Below are 19,672 nucleotides of genomic sequence, written 5' to 3' on the forward strand. Positions count from 1 at the left end.
CTGTCTACACCCATCTACCTCCAGCTCCCAGCCGCTCTCCTCTCCTCTCCTCTGCCCCCGCGAGCGACGCAGCACAGCCGTCGCCGCCCGGATCCCTCCCCCATGAGCGAAGGGCTTTCTCCGCCAAGGAAGCGCGCGCGTCTCGGCGCCGAAGAAGAGCCGCCGACGCCGTCGTCCGCCCCCGCCCCGATGCCCGCCGAGGCCTTCCGCATCGAGTCGTCGTCGTCCTCCGGCCCCGACGCCACAGCGCCACTGCCCACAACGACAGCGATAGAGGAGCCGGAGCCGCGTGGACGCCTCGACATGTCGTCCTTTCTGCTCATGGCGCGCGGCAGGCTGGCCGACGCGCAGGCGCTGGCCGACTCCGCCGAGGACGTGTCGGCCGCCGCCGGCGCCCTGGAGGCGCTCAGTAGCAGCCTCGTGCTGGCGCCGCCCGACGAGCCCATGCCCATGGCGGTGGCCGTGGCCGCCGAGGAGTCCACGACAGACGACGAGGAGCTGCAGCAGCTCTCCATGGTCAAGCTCGAGCCCTCGGCCGCCATGCTGTGCGCGCCCGGCCCCGAAGGCGCCATGGCCGTCGAGCTCGACTACGAGGACGTCGTGGCCTTCCTGTTCAACATGGCGCGCGAGCCGCAGCCGCAGCAGCTCCACAAGGGCATGCGCACGGTGCGCAAGGCCCGCAACGCTGAGAAGCTGCTGCCCAGACTGCTCACGGCCGAGGACGAGACGGGCCTCACGCTGCTCATGATCGGCGTGCGCAGCAACGACCGCGTGTTCTGCAACATGCTGCTGGATGCCGGCGCCGACGTCAACTTCAAGACCGTACGTGGCTGCTTGGTGCATGGAGGGTTTGCTTCGTGAGAAACTTACATATCCATGGTTGTTGTTGTTGTTGTTGTTCTGTCGATCTCTCCCGCAGGAGAAGCGCACCTATGCTCTGCTGCTCGCCGCGCAGAAGGGCTGGGAGGAGATGACAAGGTTCCTGCTGGAGCGCGGCGCGAACGAAGATTCGAAGAACATGGCTCTCATCCCGGCAGCCCATTTCGGTCATTTACCTGTGGTCAAGATGCTGCTGGAGACCGGAGCCAGCCAGAACTACGCCAATAAGAAGGGCACGACCCCACTGATGCGCGCGGCACAGGAAGGCCGCGATGAGGTAGTCAAGTTCCTCATTAAGAAGGGTGCGGATACGTGCGCCGCGAACAACGAGGGAATGACGGCGCTCATGCTGGCGGCTCAGCGCGGCCATGCGAACATCGCCACGACGCTCATGAAATCCGGCTCCAACGTGAACAAGCAGACCCGACAGGGCAGCACGGCACTGCTGCTAGCGGCCAAGCGTGGCCACACCGCAGCTGTCGAAGCGCTCATGACGGCCGGTGCCGATATCTTCCTCAAGGACGATCGAGACAAGACAGCGGCCGAGACCGCCCAGCGGCGAGGGCACGTGGACTTGTTTTTAAAGATATCTGTGCAGAACCAGCTTCGATTGATGCGCGAGGACCTCCGACGGCAGAGATGCTACACGCTGATGCGGTTGTCGACGCTGTATGTCCTATCGCGGGCAGAGCTGACACCGGCATTCAAGAACCAGAAGCGGCAGCAATACAACGCTCTGATGGACCGAACACTGCGCTTGCCCAAGCCGCTGCTGCAGAACATCGCGCTGTTCATGCCGCTGTGCCGCATGTGGGACCGCCAGCTGCGCTATCTAATTTATGAGGCAGCGCCGCAGCCCAACCGCGTGGTGCAGCAAGGGATCCGCATTCTGGACGAAGTGCTGCTGAGTGTCAGTCTGGAGCTGCGGCCGAGCCTTCACATGATCAAACAGGAGTGCGGTGGACCACTGCATGTGACCGGCCAGCTAGGACTGCTACGCGACAGCGCCGAGTACCGAGGGCTATTCACAACGGAGACGCGGACACCCATGCCCCCACGCATGCTGCATCAGCTCCGGCGCATGGCCGACATCCAGGGCGCTCTGTCCACGTATGCGGCCGGGTCGGCGATTCAGTTCGGCGTGGAGGTCGCGCAGGACGTTGTGTCGCTGCTCACGGACCTGCTGAGCTGGGACACCGGTCGACGGCAAGCCGAGCTGTTGGAGTGAACGCAGCACGCAGCAGTCCCAACGTAACCTAGGTAAAGTAAGTGAGCGAGGCCGTAATTTAGATGACGACAGTAGCAGGCAGGCAGACCGGAGCGATAAGCACTGAGTTGCAGTTGCAGTCAATCAACGTTTGTAGCAGATGTGCAGTATGTAGCCATGCGTGACGTCGGCGACACGACAGCTGCAGCAAAGCTGAATGAGAAACGTTGCCGAGCTCAGTTCGCATCTTGTCAGCGGTTGAAGCATGGAGTTCCTCGTGCACAACATCTCGCACTCGGACCTGGTGGTGGAGCTCTCGTGGCTGCGCGAGGACGGCTCCACGAGCAGCAGCAACGGGCCCCGCGTGCCCACCGCCCGGCAGGGCGTCGTGACCGTGGACGTGGAGGGCGCCGCCGTGCCGCTGTCCGTGCTGGGCCGCCCCAAATTCAGCCTCTTCCAGCAGACCAGCCAGCAGATTCTCGAGCGCGTGCAGCAGCTCCGACACCCCCAGCGCGACGCCACGCACGCGGCCGCCGTGCTGAGCGTGCCGGAGGCGCAGGAGACGCCGTCGCTGCTGCACCCGAGCCTGCTGGACATCAGCACGCCCGGCGAGCGCTGGAAGGCGCGCTGCCAGGAGACGGCGTCGCCCATCGGCTTCAACCTGGCCGACGCGCCGATCCCCATCAGCAACGGGGAGCTGCTGAGGGACTTTCAGCTGAGAGGCGAGCTGGAGACCACGAGGCTCGTGGAGAGACACTGGGACCGCGTGGGCATCACGGCCGTCTACTTCCCGCTGGTGGCGCTGCTGCTGCCCAAGTGGACGCAGGTGTTGAAGGAGTTCCAGTCCGAGGGCAGTCGGCAGCTCGTGTACTTGATCAGCGGCGCTGGGATCCCGCGCAACGTGCAGCACTCGCGCAGCGGCAACTCGACGGAGATCACGGCGCAGCTCATTGCGCTGTTCGTGCACCAGTACTACCCGCACATGACCGCGATCCAGGTGCACTCAGGCTCCAACATCTTCCGCTTTGATGACAACGTGCAGTTCATGACGCGCGAGCTGAGGCCGCTGCTCGAGGCCCATCGAGAGACGCTCGTGGACCGCTGCGGCGAGGCGTGGAAGTCGCACTTTCACGTGACCATCGCGTATGCGGACGGACCTCCGGCGCGGCTGAGCGCGTTGAACGCCTCGCTGCGCATGTATCGACCGTCGTACCTCCACATTTGGCAGCTCAAGACGTTCTGGCACCAGCGGAAGCTGTCCATGGCGGACGTGGACTTCCACTCGTTCGAGAACATCGAGGCTTCGCCATTGGTGGCGCCCTCCAAGGCGGACGCCATGACGCAGATGATCGTGCGCGAGATGCGGATATTCCGCGACCAGTTCCTCGCGGCGGAGGGCGACGGCGAGGTCGCTAGCTTTTGGCTGCGCAAGTCGCGCAAACCCGTGCTGGCCGTGCTGCTGATTGAGAAACCGGCCGCGGTGGTGGGCGACCGGCCCACGATCGTGGTGCAGCGCGGGATGAACTGCGAAGTCTCGATGCCTACAGGCTCGCTGTGCGCTGAACGCAACGCCATCGGCAGCGCGCTGGCCAGCGACCCGACGCTGAGTCGCCGCGCCTTGAAGATGATCGCTGTGCTGGGCTTGAACCTCACTGCAGAGGGCCCCAGCAGCAACGTCACCAGCCCCACAGCCTCCGAGACCAGAGGGAGCGAGCGAGAAGGGCCTGCTACATGCACCAAGGATACCAAGGGCAACGGCAACGGCAAGAGGGACCCATCTGACGCCGAAGCGACGTTTGACAAACCGACTTCAACTTCAACTGAGCCTGGCCCCGAGCTAGTCGCGCAGCCGCAGCCGCTGACGGTCCGGATCCGTCCTGCTGGCGAGCAGAGCTCCCCGGAGCGTAACTCCCTATCCTTGGCAGCGGCCAGCCCGCGTGCACGAAGCCATGTCGGTGGTGCCGGTCGAGGACGCGGCAAGCGCGGGCCGGAGACTAAGAACGCCAACTTGACATCCCCGAGGAAGCCCAAGCGGCCGCGCACCTTCTCGATGGACGACGTGGCGGTGGACGAGATGCTGCGCGCTAGCGGCCCGCCCGACCGGAACCCGCTGGCGCCGTGCGGGGCCTGCAAGGAGTGGCTGGTCAAGATCGCGGAGGCCAACCCGTCGTTCCGCGTCGTCACGTTCGAGAACTCGCGCTGTCGTAACGTTTACATCAACCAGCTCATGTGAACGGGCCACGTCCTGCTGGTAGAGGTAGAGTGAAGAGAGTGAACGAGGGACTAACTTACCAACTTTTCCGTGCCAACAACAATTGTAGTGCTGGTGCTTCTTGCCGCCATAAGGTGTCCAACCAGTTGCCCGCCACTTTTCCGAATTTCCGCACTGGGAATTTTGTATCGTGGGCCCCAGAGCCCGTATGTAGGCGTGCGGGGTACCGTTGTAAAGCTGAGGATCTCCTCTATCTCGTTGAGTTTTTGTGGCTAAAGCGGGGCAGTTTAAGCAACTCAAACCCTCAATAGAGCGAGGCGACTGGCCCAACCAGTTGGCCGCCACTTTGGCTTATATTGAAGTTTGTATGGATCTCTTTTTACTGTAGTGTCTCTTCAAAGTACGATGGTTAGGGGTACGAGAGGACCGAGCGGCCCTTTAAAAGTAGATATTGACTATTATGAACGGTAACGACGGGGTATTTAAATAGAAAGGTCAGCGACTGGTCAAGTCGACTCGGCGTCTTTTGGTGAGTACTACTCTGTGTGTGCGGTCGAGGCATACTCTCAGGGCCGCAGCCATGGAAAAATTATACTGGGGCTAACTAGGTGCTGGGTTAAACTTAGGTCGCTCGATTAAACAATTGTGTACTTTTATAAGTAGATTATGAGGACCACTTGTCAGTAAGTATATACCGACAATCTGCACAAAGCTAGCGAAGCGCTGCGGTTTGTCAGCCCGTGTGCAATGGACATTGTACCATCAAATCTGGCACAATTCCTCATTCTTCAGCGGCTAGTAAATCACTACGCTCCTCCCTTTGCAGATACTCAGAAGTTAGGAATTTTCTACATCGATAGCTCTTCCTCAGGTTACTCAGTAAATAAGTAGCACCCCGCTGTGTCAACTTGCTAGTACTGACCCCACTCTAAAGCCGTTGTTTGTTGGGATATCATTCATGGACGCAAATAACGTGCTACACGCTCTTTAGGCAACTTTTCTTTTGTTTTCTGCTAGATGACGCTTGACTTCTCTATTATTATAGCTTACTCACTCCACATAAGTGGTCTAATGCATTACTTCACAGATACATTCCTATTGTACCTTCCTGCGGTCTTGTCCAGGGTGGCGATTCCGGGCGTGGCATCTTTCGTACAAGTAAGCTGTATGTGGTATTACTCGGAAGTCAGTGAAGTGTACTCACAATTAAGTAGCATCCAGGCGATGGCACTACCATACGGATAAATATCGTGACGGTGACGACACATATGATTTTATACTTAGCCACTGTATGGTGGCCGTGGTCCAATCAAATGGCGATGACCGATTATTATCGAATGAGAAGGGCGATAGATGGTATTTTATCCAATCATCAACGTTAGGGGTAGGTGTATGAGCCGCCGGCACTCCTGCCGACGTATAATATAGGCAGGGCTGTCGAGATATGTTATCCACCTATAGAGAAGTTAAGTAATTAGGTGATTATACACATATTTTGCACGGTGCCGGCACTTTACTATGACATTGTATTGCTTCTGTTTGCCTGTTTGAAGCGTTCTGTATGGCGCTTTCGCTTGCTCTACAAATTCAACAGAGTTTCGTCGGTAACGCCCGAACCATCTCTGATTCATGGCACAAGCTGTTTTGGGCATTGCCGAAGCCGTTGTTGTCGCTGCCACTGAGCCTCAGTGACTGAGGTGCGGACTGTGCATCGTAGAGAGTTCAAAGTAGGCATCAAACTTTAATTTATTCAATGTTAAAATAAATAACTACAGACGTAATATTCGTGCATTACACTGCACCACCAAGCAACACCGCGCTAGTAGAAAGCGTCGCCCCACCCTGCAGTGACGGAGGCACCACCAGTAGCAGCCGTATAACCACGTCCTACTCCTCCCCAAGATCGCCAGCAGCGAGCGTGCCTCTCGTCACACCCAGCTATAGACAACTCGAAGCCGCCGGCGCAACGCGCACATCCGCTGCGCTGCTGCTGCTGTTGGCTGCCGTGGTGGCGGGCGGCTACTGCTACGTCTGCTGCAGGAGGAGGTGGATCCCTTGGCTCTCCACGCCGCGTGCTGTCTGCTGCTCAGGCCTCCCCATCTTCTCCATCTTGGGCACCTTCCTCTTTTTCTTCTTGTCCCGCGTGATGTCCAGCGTGAGTGGTAAGACATCGTCTGCGCCGCCGCCAGGCGCCCTCCATCAATCTCCTCCTCCTAGCTCTTGCTCTCGGCGAACTTGTTGCTTCCGCAGTCCTCCGCGCACTTGGTGGCCTTGGTCTCCTTGCTGTCCTCCGCGAACTTAAAGCCCTTGTTCCCCTCGCCGTCCTGCGCGCACTTGATCCCTCCGCCGTCCTTTCGCGCTCTTGGTCTTCTCGCCACCCATTCGCGCTCTTGAAGCCTCTGTCGCCCTCTGTGGCCTTCGTCAGCACGCCGTCCTTCGTGTCCTCGCCCCCTCGCTTTTCTCCACGCTATTGGTGTTCTCGCCCTGTGCCTTCAGTCCATCGCGCTTCCTGCCGTGGGTTTCCTGGTCGTCCTCTCTCTCGTCTGGCTGGAGAGGCGCACCGCCGTGCCCTCACACTGGGCGAGGAGAGAGGGCCAGTTTGCTGGCGATGACGAGCCATCACGCCTGCGCATGCCCGCACGCCACGCACGCGTAGCCTGGGGAGGGGGGGGGCGTAGCGCAGGTCACGGCGCAGGTACTGCACTCAGGGTCGCCGCAGGGTCGCCGCCCGCCCGCACTGAAATGGGAGAAGTGTCAATGTAGCCCTTTAGACCAATCATGGAATTTCATCATTTTCACCAATGATAGATCGTGTCGGCAGGTGTAGGCAGATGTTGGCACCGTCATGGTATGGACGCGTATTAGACGATTATTGGAAGCATTGTGGACGAGCCTCATCGTCAATTCAATAGTGAAGTGACCGACTTTGATGGAGCTGCCCCTGACGAGGGAGGGGGCTGGCGCCCCCCTCATTTTGGGTCTAGCCCGGGCCTGTGTACTCGTGACTAGGGCTCATGCTTTGTAATCCCTCTCTCCAGTGACCCACAGTGACATGACACATAATATTGTGCAGGAAGGACACCATGATGGCTTCAGCCTGATTTTCATCCAATCATAGAGCTCGGTCGTTTTGATTGGCTTCTGCGGTCGCACTTGCGCGAAGGCTCGGCTGCCACGCCGAAAGGTCCACAGAACTCTGCCTGAATACCGAACGCCTGATATACATATAAGGGCTCTAGGTTTGTAAAGTGATTTCAGCGTTACCAGAGAAAAGGCTGTACTGAATTAGTTTATCTTAGACGGGATTTGATGCTTACTTAGTTAATCAAACCCGAGTAAAGCAGTGCGGAGTTGTTTCAGCGCTGACCTTCGACCACATTAGTGCGGTTAGTAGCTCTGCTTTGTACTACTCGTAGAGGGCTTAGCGGGTAGTGCGCAAATGTGAAAGTGGAATCGTAAATACAGAGAAGATCGCACAGACAATCGAAAGGGCGCCAATTTTCAAACTGCACAGCTTAGTACTTTAGCCAAAGGTATCCTGGATTTTTACTTCAGTACCTTTGCCCATCTCCGTTCGTCCTGTTGTTGGACCTTGATGTATTATTTATATGAGGTTATGTATTGTATACCCGTTCGGTATTGAGGCAGATTTCTGTATCTCGATACAAAATAACCCAGGTGGCCCAACTGGTTGGGCCTCTCTGAACAGTCGCCTCGCGCTATTGAGGGTTTGAGTTGCTTAAACTGCCCCGCCTTAGCCACAAAAACTCAACGAGATAGAGGAGATCCTCAGCTTTACAACGGTTACATACGGGCCACGATACAAAATTCCCAGTGCGGAAATTCGGAAAAGTGGCGGGCAACTGGTTGGACACCTTAGTACATGACCTCGCTTGCAAGTTCAACATCGTGCACGTCCGTAGACTTATCCAACGGCGCCTCAAGAACTCGTTACAGTACACGTTGGTACACCACACGCCGGTATGAGCAAGTGGCTTTGCTGGAAGGAATGAAGGCGTGAGTTGCGGTGGGCGACTCTCCTGTATCCATGCGCTCGAGTTCTTCCGCCTTCCGTGTGGCTTGCGTCGACCGAACGGCGGACTGTGCCGTCGTTAAACCCGCAGGTTGAACTTACAGTTAGCTAGTCGAGTGTCGATAGCCGGCGAGCGTTGCTGGAGCACAGAGCGCAGTCGTCCGTTTGACGCCAGGAGAAAATCCACCGCATTACGGCAGCGGCGGAGCCTCGGTGTCTCGGAGGCTCCGAGTCGGAGCACGCCATGCACGACACGACATGTCGAGCGTGGCGTGCTCTCAAGTCCAGCGGCCGGCTCTGCTGCCGTTCCACCCCACGAGCGGACGCGCATTCGTCCACTGAATCTGAATCTGACGAGCATCGTTGAAGATCTCGTCTTGAACCGGCGACATACAACAACATGTAGACGAGCCGAGAGGGCGGAGCATTTGCGAGAAAGTGTACTTGTGGCTCTCGCCGCCGAGCTCTGCAAATGGAGAAGGAAATCAGCGCGGCTGCGCGGCTGCGCGGCTGCATCGCTGCAGGTCCTGAGTTGCAGTAGCGCAGTGATATCTGCAGAGGAGGCTGGCCGGGCCGGACGAGTGAGTTGAAGCCGCGAAGAAGCACCCAGAGGTGAGATATTTAGCTTATACATATCACTGTAGTAGGGATCACTACTAATATCCAGCTCTACACTGCACCAAGTCCGTTAAAAAACAAAAAATAAATAATGGAGCCGCGCTGCAGTCGGCTCTGAAATCACGCGGCACCGGACGGTGGATTCTGACGTGCTGCTGCCACGGCGTTTTGCGTCCTGGGTGGCGCCGGCCATGTGGCGTTTCTCTTCGGCCGGTGTTTGGTCGAGGGCTCTAGTACAACATGCGCCAGTGGCTGTCGTCGGCTTGGGCGTTGGCAGCTTACTGTACGAGACTATTAGCCTGCTTGGACGGGTGGTCGCTGCTGCGGTTCTCCTCGCCTCGCCGTTTCTGCATGGAGTCTGGTGCTTGGCGAGGATGTTTGCCGCTGCTCGCTACTTGATACACTGCCGACTGCTGTCAGTTTTGCGCTGTGAGTGCTGTGATTCATGATGAATTAACAAGCTCTGCGAACACTCGCATCCGGGATAAGCTTTTCGGGAACGGTTTTCTCAAACATTTCGAGAGCGGAGACTTCAACATCGCTTGGGAAGCTGCTGTTGCACGGGAGACGAGGCCCCGTGCTTGAAGTTGTTGTGTGCTGGGGGGGGGACCGGACATTTGCGCGCTGCTCGATGGTTCCCTGCATAAGATGGCCGGCCCGACCCGCAATGAATTGATTGAGCAGAGCCAACGAACCTCTTGATCATCTGCGAGGCTCAATTAAGAACGCAGGTGTTTGCCATCGGCCTCGACCATAGGGAGGAGGAATCCGCTCGGAGGCAGACCGCAGCAACGCACACCTCCAGGCCAAAGATAGGCCCCGCCCGACACCTGCTGGGCAGCTCGACAATCGATCGCCTCGTTGTCGCTTTTCAGCGCAAACGCACGCGCCTTCGTCAGCACGAGCGCTTATGCACGCCGCCACCTAACCCATTGCCTGTCGCTTGCCGAGTGCACTCACGATATGCAGATGAAGCCTGCCCGCAGCCCAGCGCCACTGGGCGGCACCGGTTCCCATTCGCCAACTTGCTCCGCGCGCGCCACCCACGATAGCGAGCAGGACAGTGTCGGGCTCCGATAGGCCCCGCCACCCCACCATTACAGGTTCTTGCGTTCAATAAATGGGCATCGACGCCTTCCACACCATGGCCGCCCCACTCCACCCCGAGACGTACGAGACGCTGGGCCAGGCCTGGATCTGGCCCAACAAGCAGCAGCAGGTCGAGGCCTCGGCCAGCGCCGCCGCGCGCACCGCCTCGCTTAAGCGCCGCTCCGGAGCCCAGCGCGCACTGCGCAAGAGCTGCAGCGAGCGGCCACTGAGCTCCCCGGTGCGGGCCATGGAGCTGCTGGCCTCGGCCGGCAGCGCCAGCGCGCTGGACGTGGAGGACAGCACGGCCAGCATCACTAGCAGCAGCAGCGGCGGCAACAACAACAACGACGCGGACGAGGACGACGAGCAGCGCCGCCAGCGCATCACGGCGCGCGCCGAGGAAATCCTGCGCGGCAAGCGCTGCGTCGGGATGCTGGTCGGGGCCACGTGCCCCGTGTGCCTCACGGACGACGTGGACACGCAGCTGTCCGAGTGCGGCCACTTGATCCACGCCAAGTGCATCAAGCGCTGGATCCAGTCGGGCACGTGCTGCCCCGTGTGCCGCGAGGAGGTCGTGGACGTCGAGGAGGCCTTCACGTCGCCGGCTAAGGGCCTGCACGCGTTGACCAAGGACCGGCTCACGTCGTCCTCCGAGGCGACGTTCCTGCCCGAAGACGAGGAGGACAACCAGACGGAGGACGCCGGCTATGAGTGGGGCTGGTTCGAGGACTTCGACGACGACGCCGACAACCTATCGGACTTCTCGGCCAACAGCGGCAGCGACATGTTCTACTCGTCGCGCCGCTCGCTGCCGACGTTCCCGGCCTCGGCCAGCATGCAGTCCACCGCCAACTCGGCGACGCCTATGCTGAACCGAGAGATGTCCGCCACGTTCGACATGTGCCGGACGTTCCCGCCGCTGCGCGAGGCCTACGACACGCCCTACCACCAGAGCAGGTACGCGTGGATGTGCGTGCTGCCGTCGCACCGCCACATCGCGGCCAAGATCCAGATCCGCAGCTTCCGCATCGTCGAGGCCAAGGGCTCCAAGGCGCAGCACGCCGAGTACCTCATCGAGATGCAGCTGGACGGCCGCTACTTCAGCCGCTGGCGCCGCTTCTCGGAGATCTACCGCTTCGTGTCGTCGCTGGACCCGAACCAGTTCCGGCAGTCCATGCTGGCGTGGCAGCCCATCGACGCCAACAGCCGCTGGTTCAACCGCCTCGAGCTCAGCTACCTGCACAAGCGCTGCCGCATGCTCGAGGAGTTCGCCCACGCGCTGCTGGTCGAGTGCTCGAACGCCCACCCGCTCGCCGAGCTGGTCGAGTGCTGAGCTTTCAGCTGAGGTGAAAGCCACCTAACTTATATTCGCAACAAAAGGTTTTGCATCCTGTAGATAAAAGAGTACTTAAGAGACGAGAGTAATAGACTTTAACGACGATAGATGAACATGAAACATGCTGGAAGTGCATCCAAAACTCAGCGACACCAAAGTTCATTCATTCATCCTGCCAGTTTTACTCCTTCGGACGCGATGCCCGGGCAGCGCTTCTCAGAGCAGCGCCCTGTATCAGAAAGACACGCTGCAACGGCGACAAGTTTTGGCCAGAATCCGGCGGGTGTGAGTGCCAGCAAGCGACGTCAGTGTCCTGGCAGGAGATGGCATGACCCTCTTGTTTCTGCCACGCGCGCTGCGACCTGCGCGCTGATCCCCAGCCCCGCCCTGCTCCCTTCACGCTACCGACCAAGCAGCCTGGCGTGCGGCCGTGTCGCGCGTAGCAAAATGTTAAACGACAGCAGCGCTGCACGTGCATGTAGTGAAGGTGTCGATGCCAGACAGCCTCCTAGGTGTCCCCCGTCAAAAGAGTCAAAAAGCCGCGGGTCGAAGTTCAGCTGATACACCGTTGAATACGGTGTGGGTGGGATCCGTCAGTGCAAGGTCATGCCGGTGCCTCATCAACAGCGGTCCTTCAAGCAGGCCCAAGACCGCTGGATAATCAACGTGCTGTTGCTGCCGGGCAAGCAGTGTACCACTTCGACGCGGGCCGAAGTCGCCGGCCGAAGCCACCTCCATCGCGGGGGCATGACGCCGCGGCGTGCCGGCTGGGACTCTGGTCGCAGTCGCCGGCTCTTGGCAGCATGCAGCACACGCGCGCGCGCCTGCACTCGTCGGGTCGCGAGCACGCCGAGAGCTCTTCGCCACGTCGAGGGTGGAGCTTCACGTGATGTCGCGGCTCGTCTCTCCTTCCTGACGTAAGAGATTGCAGGCGTGTGTGTACAAGGTGATGGATGGTGGAGCGAGCCATCGTCGGGGCTGTCCTCGGAGACGCTCGCGTGCGTCTCTGCGGCGAGCGCTTTTTGGTGGTGGCGGGGGCTTTGTGGGGCTGCGACACCCGACCGCATCTGAGCAACGCGGTGAGGAAGCGAAGTCCCTGCGAGCTGATCCCCTGGCGGTACGGCCAACGTTCATCACGAGGTGACGAACCTCTCGGCCGAGCCTCCCTCCCCCTCTCGGCAGCATTTTGGCACCCGACGTGCTGCTTGAAGCGCGCGGCCAAGTGACGGTCTTATCGCCGCCGCGTGGAGCTGCTCGCAGCCCGCGCCCCGGGCTTTGGCAAATCTGCGCGGGCAGCTCGGGCTTTGGCCGGGAAAGTAGTGGCGACTGGCGAGATGTGAAACCACAACCAAGTGACGACGCCCCTGAATTTCTGAATTTCGAGCCCTAGTTCAACTTACAGTTTGGCGCTCCGGTGGTCGTCATGGCGGGTGCGCGTAGCGGCGAGACCTTGAGGCGTGCTCAAACAGTGAGCAACACCGTTATGTATGTAGCTCGAGTATTGGGCTCGACTCGCTCTCAGTATGTAGTGACCATGGTCCCTGCGCTTGCTTGTGGCAAATAATGCCGAGTTAAATAGATGCTGTCGAGATCAACCTGATGAGGATCTCGAGGAGGTTTTAAGGCCAAGCACATGCTGGGACCAACAATCCTGGATGTAGTACACGTATGGAGGTCTAGAATGAGGCTATCGTAGTGCAATTCTTCTTCGAGCTTATGATTAAGAGTGGGGAGCGACCGCTTTGAACTCATTGCTAGCCTTTACTACTGTAGTATTTGTTTGGTTTTGAAGCGTAGATGTGTTGTTGATGATGATGACGATGATGGTAACACCAAGGCGTTCTGGCTTACAGCGACAAAATGGAAGGACAGGTAGGTAGAGAGCTTCCGATGGCCGATCGCTACACGTTGGCAGTCCAGAGCTTCCACGAGGACGAGCGGTCACGAGGGCGGGTGCTGCGCGAGCGTCCGCGACCGCCTTGGGATCCTTCCGAATTCGGGCCTTGTTGGAGCGAGTGGTGTTGCCTTGTCTCCAGTCGGGCCTGGCGCTCCTGAGCCTCACGCAGAGCCGAGCTGAGCTCCTCCAGCTTGGACTCGTAGGCCAGGATCACGTGCTGCGACTGGTTCAGCCGGCTCTTCATGCTCAGCACGTTGCCCTCCAGCTTGCGGATCTCGATGTCCTGCTGGGCCAGCTCCTCCTCCTTCTGCTCCAGCTGCAGCGTCAGGCGACTCACGTCCGACAGCTTCACCGCGTCGAACATCTGGTCGTGCACGACGCTGCCGCGACGCTTGTACTTGAAGCGCACCTCGCTCGCCGACGAGTCCGACACCGAGCTAGGCGACATCGGCGGTTCATCCACCAGACGCTGCTGCAGTAACTTCGCTGCCGATAACGGGGCTTGGCTAGCACCTTCAAGGTCGTCCTCGTCCTTCAAATGGCGCGTCTCCAGCAGCGTCATGCGGTCCTCCTCGTCGTCGACCGGGATCTGGTGGGCCGAGTCGACGTAGCTGGTCTGGATCGTGGACTCCACCGTCTTGGCATTCGACACGAAAGACTCGACCAGGAAACCGACAAAGATCGGCAGCAGGATGTTGCTCATTGTGATGCGGTACGCGAAGAAGAAGACGTAGGTCGAGTCCGAGCCGGTCATGGCGTGCGCGGCGTCCATGATAACGTCCCATCCGGCCAGGTTGGCCACACCGAACAGCGTCACGAGAGTGCCCTCGAACGTCTCGGCCTGGAACTCCTCGCGCTGCGCGTACCAACCTGGCGACATGGCCTGCTTGCTGGCCGGGAAGTCGCGGAGCTCGATGCCGTAGTTGGCCTGCGTGACGATGGCGAAGGCGTACATGACGCTGAAGATGACGAGCAGGAGCTGCATGATCAGCGGCATGATGGCCTTCATGGTGTACAGGATCTCGTGGAAGGGCGGGAAGAGATTCAGCAGCTTCAGGAAGCGCAGCGAGCGCACGGCCAGTGCCATGTCGTAGAACACGAGCGAGATGTTGGGCGGGTTCGAGAGCGTCGTGAGCACGTAGAACAACCAGCCCACGCACACAACTGCCAAGTCGAGCTTGCAGAACGGCCGCGTGAAAAACTCGTTGTAGCCGAACGCGAACATCTTGACCAGCACCTCGAGCGTGAACAAGTTTAGCAGGAAGAAGCCCAGCAGGCGCCACGAGTGGTTCGCCGAGAAGGCCAACTGGATGTTGTTAACCTGCACGGCCTGGACGACCGAGAGACAGATGAGCATGCCGACCACGAGCTCAGCCAGCACCACGCGATAGCGCCCGAAGAGGTGAACTTCGTACAACAAAGTGCTGCGGACCTGCGCGCGGAAGCGACGGATAGCGTGGCGCTGACGAGAGGTGCAGCAGCGGCGCATCAAACTGTTGGAGAAAAGCGTCGGGCGCTCGAGCTTGACGCTGAGCAGTGAGCAGAGCTGGTAGAAATCCGTCAGGTCCAGAAAGCCCACATGCTCGATGTCCACGGTGTTGAACACCAACTCGGCGTCCGTGGCCGTCCACTTGGGCTTCAGGTACTCGCAGACGCTGATCCACGAGTCGAGCGAGATCTGGCGCTTATTCACAGGCGTCACGAGACTGGTACTCAGGCCGGGGTTGGCGATGTTGAAGGACGCGCGCTTGTCGAACGTGCCTAGAAAGAAGCGCGAGGACCCACGGCGGTTCGCCGCGTTCAGCATGGGCGCATTTGAGACCAGGCTGATGTCACTCGCTCCGCTGATCGGTGCGCTGCCAACGCCGCCCGGGGCTGCAGGGTTCGTGGGGACATCGTCGTCGAAGTTGACGTTTTGCGCGAGGATGTCGAAGGCGGCGTAGAGCGCCGCCTTGCGCTTCTGCAGGCGCTTGTAGAGCATGCTCTCCGTGTTCTTCTTGTACGACTTGTACGACACGGCAATAGTGAGCTTGAGCAGGAAGAGGTTGGTGAGCAGCACGAACAGCACGAAGAAGATGGCACTCCAGTGGGTCATCTTGTAGTACGGGTACATGCTCTTGGCCATGTACGGCATGCAGTTGTGGATCAGCAGCATCGTGTACATGGAGGACGAGAGCGAGTTGAAGAACGTGGCGCTCCGGTCGGCGCTCGTGTCCGAGAAGACGAGGTATCCGACGAGTCCGAAAAAGGCGATGAAGCAGAAGCTCAGCCCCAGCACAATCAGCACCTCCCTCAGTGCGTGCAGGAAGCTGCTGAAGATGATGCGGATGTTTCTGCCCCTCGCGATGAAGAAGAACGGCCTTAGCGCGCGCGAGTACCGGTACGGGTTGATGGTCGGGAAGAGCAGGTTCACCAGCAGGTCGGCGCACGTGATGAGCAGCAGGATCATCCTCACCACCGCCCAGGGCTGCCTCGAGATGTACTTGTGCTGGGTCTCCACGGAGCTCATGTACCAGCGGATGGCCAGGTCGACGCCGAACACGAAGAGGCACAGCAGGTCCACGAGCAGGTACGTGTTGATGTCCTCGTCCCCGGGGTTCTCCACGAAGGCCAGCGAGCACATGATGGCCACCACGAGGATGTACACGAGTCTGTACGACTCGGAGTGGAACAGCTCGTTCAGGAAGAGCGCGTCGCGGTCCAGTCGGTAGCCGATCTTGCGGCCGTGCACGCCGTCCTTGATGAAGGCCGCGGCGATGAGGTACCGGTCCTCCTCGAGCGCCGTGCCGTAGTCCTTGGCCGCCAGGATCGGGTCCTGCTCGGAGGCGGCGGCGGCCTCGTCCTCCTCGGCGTGCTCGGGCGAGTCGAAGTGGTACGTGGGGATGCCCGAGCCCATGCGGCGCTTCTGCTCGTGCGCGAGCTGCTGCCGGTGCTTCATGAACTCGAGCTGCACCTCGCTGGCCATGCTCTTGGCCGTGCTGTTGTCGTCGTCGATGTCCGTGAGCCGCTTCCACTTCTTCTGGTTGTCCAGCACGGCGGCGTCCAGCCCCACGCGCACGCGCGCCTTGGGGCGGCTCGGGGACGTGGCCGCGGCGGCGTCGCCGCTGGACAGCCCGGACAGCAGCGGACTCGCGTGCGCCGAGCGAGGGGCCTCTGCGCCGCCCTGGTAGCTGCGCGCGGCGCCCGCGGCGCCCACGAGCGGCGTCTTCTCGTCGTCCAGCGAGCTCATCGGGAGAGTCCGAGCACTGGAGCTATGATGCGGATGTCTTTGCTTGGCGTAACGGTTTTTGTGTGGGGCACACAGATTTACACCTGGTTTCAAGCAGCGATACACATGTAATATGGAAGGTGGATGAGATGATACAGGTAACAAATAGGGTGATATGCATGGGAAATGAGACATTGAGAATAAGTGGAGGAGGTTTATGTGTTGTGAAAGTAACTAGGACGGCAGTCCCCCTGGAAGCGACACAACGGGACGATGGAAGGGCGGAATGCAATTGGATCGGACATTTGAGCACAGCACTGCAGGTTGCAAGAGGCAATGGCGCCACGGTCAGCTGGCTTCCAGAAGCGAGGCGGAAATGCCGCACAGATTCGACGTGGCGCAGCTGGCCAAGAATGCGGCCACGTGTAGCCTCGCCCCGCTTGCTGCAAATGCTTGCTTGTGGTGTCGTCAAAACTGCAGGCAGTTCTCTCGCCCGTTGCGTGACGTACGCCTCATTTTCTTCATCGGCAAGCTGGAAATGGACTTCTTGATTGAGGAAACAGCGTTTGCGTGGCTGCTGCCTTCCCCTACTTAGGCCACGTAGGTGGAGACCTCGACGCCGTCCTTGAGCTCGGCTTGGTACTCGACGAACGACTCGTGCAGGACCGACGAGAACTTGGGGTTCGAGCGCACGTACGCGAGGAATTCCGGAAGCCCACCGGGGCCTGGAGAAAGCACGTTGTCGGTCACCACCACGCCTCCCTGAAGAAACAAATATCCGTCACCCCACCTCGTGTAGCTTCGTAATAGCAAGATGTTTGCCGCACTTACCGGCTTGAGCAGGCCGCTCTGCTCAATCAACTTGAAGTCGCTCAGGTACTGGCGCTTGTCGTGGTCCATGAAGAAGACCTAAAAGATACCAGGGAGCAGCACCAATACGGTCACACACACACCAACTGTCAACAGCACTGCAAGGCACATGACATGACGTACATCCACGTGGTCGACGCCCAGCTCCTTGAGCTTCGTGTACGACTCCGAAAAGGGGCCGACCAAGAAGGTCACGACGTCCGAGAGCCCCGCAAGCGCCACGATCTGAGACGCAATGTTGGCGAAGTGCGGCGAGAACTCGAACGAGTAGAAGCGTGCAGAGGGGCCTGACACGGCTCGCAGCTTGCTCGCGAAGCGCACCGCGCTGTAGCCGCAGAACGCGCCGATCTCCGCCATCACCTGGGGCTTGGCCTTCTCGATCTCGGCGTCCACTATGGCGCCCTTCACGTCGCCGATGTTCATCATCCACGTCTTCGTGTAGGCGAACTCGTCCATGGCGTCCACCACGGACTGGGCGTCGCCCTGGGTCGCGTGCTGACGGACGTACTCGAGGCACTTATCGCCCCTGTTTGGCAGTTGACGCGCACCGAAACCCGTTACAAACTTCAGGTTCGGCCATTGAAGTTCAACGTCACGTACACAGTTTCGAACTCGCCCGGGCGGGGCGGGGGCTGCATGCCTTGGTGGCCGCGACGAGGAGCTCCAGGTGCAGACATGGGGGTGCAGTGATCGACGTCTATGAAGAGAAGCACGAGTGAGCCGTTCGCACGTGATCCTGGTGTACCGGCCAATCACGCGCGGGGAGCTCGGGAACCGAGCCTCACTTGACGCCTGCCTCCGAGGCAGTGCCGTCGCTAGATGTACCATTGCAACCCTACATGTACAGTTGGCCGCCAAAGCGCTCATGGATATACAGTACTGTACTGCTTGATCAATCCAAGACGCTACAGATTATCAGCCTGGTTGAATAGTAATGAGCGACCTCAATAGAAGCTGCCGATAAGGCTGCAGCTGCGAGCTTGAAGCATTTATCGAAGGCATTGTAGTGTAGGTCTTACAATGGAGGTGGGCAAGCAGCACTTTGTCAAGTAGCGGAAACAATTGTGTACAGTACAGTAGCTTGCATTGAGCTTTTTAAGGACTTGAGACTTGAAGCTGAATGGCTTTGGTTGGGGAACAATCGGAATTGGTCTCTTGATTACGTACCGCTTTCTGCCCAACACAAGCTCCCCCCACAGCCCTGGGGGCGATATCAGTCTCATTCTCCGTTTATCAGCCGCAAGCTCAGTCCAGATGCCGCCTCGAGTTGCTACGACCAAGCCTGGGCCTCCACCTCCTGGCCAGCTCCAGATCATGTGCGTCGAGCTTTACTGTGTCCGCGAACGAAGCTTCGACGCCAGATGAACGATAAGAGTCCGTGCCATGTTTGCACAGCGGGGAGAAGTGCTTGGCGTTCGTGCGCGAGAACGCGACGGCGGGTGACCCAAAGTCCGTCCTCGAAACCATCGACACATTCGGCTACGAGCACCACTGGATGATGAACGTGGGGGACGTCAAGGGCGAGCTCGTGGATCGGGAGATCGCCAAAGTGAAGCCCAAGGTGCGAGACCAGACCAGCACTTCGGTTAACTGCTCCACGACCGACCCGAATTGATGTTGTTATGTGCAGATTCTGGTTGAGGTGGGCGGCTTGTTCGGCTACAGCGCAGTGCGATTCGCGAGCCACCTGCGCGAGCTTTCCGGCCCATCGGTGCACGTCTACTCCTTCGAATCTCTCCCGACTTCGCTGCGATCGCTACAAAGGTTGGTACACTGTGCTCGCGCGTGAAATAATGGCGGCTCCGGTTGATTTTGATCGTTGCTTGCAGATGGTCGAGTTTGCTGGCCTCTCGGACTTGGTGACGATCTTTGTCGGCACGTTCGGAGCCAACTATACCAAGCTCAAGGACCTCGGTGTTGACCACGTCGACGTAAGTTGCAGTATTGCTGGTGTGTTGGGGCTCATCTCTAATCATTACTCCGATTTCAGGTTTTCTTCCTGGACCACGACAAGAAGTGCTACAAGAGCGACCTGCAGATCATGGAGCAGAGTGGCCTCCTCCGATCGGTACGTCGGCATATAACTCAGGACTTTATTTGATAAACCAACCACGTGATGCTGACTGCTTTTTGTGTGTCGGGGATCAGGGCTCTGTGGTGATGGCCGACAATGTCGTTGTGGCTCGCATCACCGACTACCTCGAATACGTCCGCAGCCACGCCAACTTCAAGTCCGTCATGTACGACTCGTACCTCGAGTACTCTGACATCAAGGACGGGCTCGAGGTCTCCACAGTCGTAGCTTAGCTGGTGTTGGCTTTTG

The 19,672-nt window shown here is 59.2% G+C and overlaps 6 protein-coding genes across 6 annotated transcripts; 3 read left to right on the forward strand and 3 right to left on the reverse strand.

Annotated features, from left to right (window-relative positions):
- Positions 1-2,351: 2,351 nt before the first annotated feature.
- PHYSODRAFT_566494 (hypothetical protein) lies at positions 2,352-4,399 on the forward strand (the record flags this gene model as incomplete). Its single annotated transcript, XM_009540648.1, has 1 exon — positions 2,352-4,399. The coding sequence occupies one exon, from the start codon at positions 2,352-2,354 to the stop codon at positions 4,317-4,319; it is 1,968 nt and encodes a 655-aa protein (XP_009538943.1). The 3' UTR covers positions 4,320-4,399.
- Positions 4,400-6,323: 1,924 nt separating this feature from the next.
- Positions 6,324-6,931, reverse strand: PHYSODRAFT_342252 (hypothetical protein; the record flags this gene model as incomplete). The annotated part of the gene is made up of 4 exons (XM_009540649.1): positions 6,324-6,492; positions 6,534-6,697; positions 6,765-6,841; positions 6,922-6,931. 4 exons carry the CDS (start codon positions 6,929-6,931, stop codon positions 6,324-6,326), a joined length of 420 nt encoding a protein of 139 aa, XP_009538944.1.
- A 3,162-nt stretch (positions 6,932-10,093) lies between these two features.
- PHYSODRAFT_348603 (hypothetical protein) lies at positions 10,094-11,528 on the forward strand (the record flags this gene model as incomplete). The annotated part of the gene is made up of 1 exon (XM_009540650.1): positions 10,094-11,528. One exon carries the CDS (start codon positions 10,094-10,096, stop codon positions 11,369-11,371), a length of 1,278 nt encoding a protein of 425 aa, XP_009538945.1. The 3' UTR covers positions 11,372-11,528.
- Positions 11,529-13,275: 1,747 nt separating this feature from the next.
- On the reverse strand, positions 13,276-16,500 carry PHYSODRAFT_348604 (hypothetical protein; the record flags this gene model as incomplete). Its single annotated transcript, XM_009540651.1, has 1 exon — positions 13,276-16,500. The coding sequence occupies one exon, from the start codon at positions 16,498-16,500 to the stop codon at positions 13,276-13,278; it is 3,225 nt and encodes a 1,074-aa protein (XP_009538946.1).
- Positions 16,501-17,076: 576 nt separating this feature from the next.
- On the reverse strand, positions 17,077-17,889 carry PHYSODRAFT_459136 (hypothetical protein; the record flags this gene model as incomplete). Its single annotated transcript, XM_009540652.1, has 3 exons — positions 17,077-17,241; positions 17,311-17,388; positions 17,473-17,889. Coding segments are annotated over 3 exons (660 nt in total), but the record flags the coding sequence as incomplete, so codon positions are not given.
- Positions 17,890-18,603: 714 nt separating this feature from the next.
- PHYSODRAFT_307708 (hypothetical protein) lies at positions 18,604-19,656 on the forward strand (the record flags this gene model as incomplete). The annotated part of the gene is made up of 6 exons (XM_009540653.1): positions 18,604-18,665; positions 18,745-18,910; positions 18,980-19,117; positions 19,179-19,280; positions 19,340-19,417; positions 19,498-19,656. 6 exons carry the CDS (start codon positions 18,604-18,606, stop codon positions 19,654-19,656), a joined length of 705 nt encoding a protein of 234 aa, XP_009538948.1.
- Between the last annotated feature and the right edge of the window lie 16 nt (positions 19,657-19,672).

This window comes from Phytophthora sojae, assembly GCF_000149755.1.
Source record: "Phytophthora sojae unplaced genomic scaffold PHYSOscaffold_16, whole genome shotgun sequence".
Lineage (NCBI taxonomy): Eukaryota > Oomycota > Peronosporomycetes > Peronosporales > Peronosporaceae > Phytophthora > Phytophthora sojae.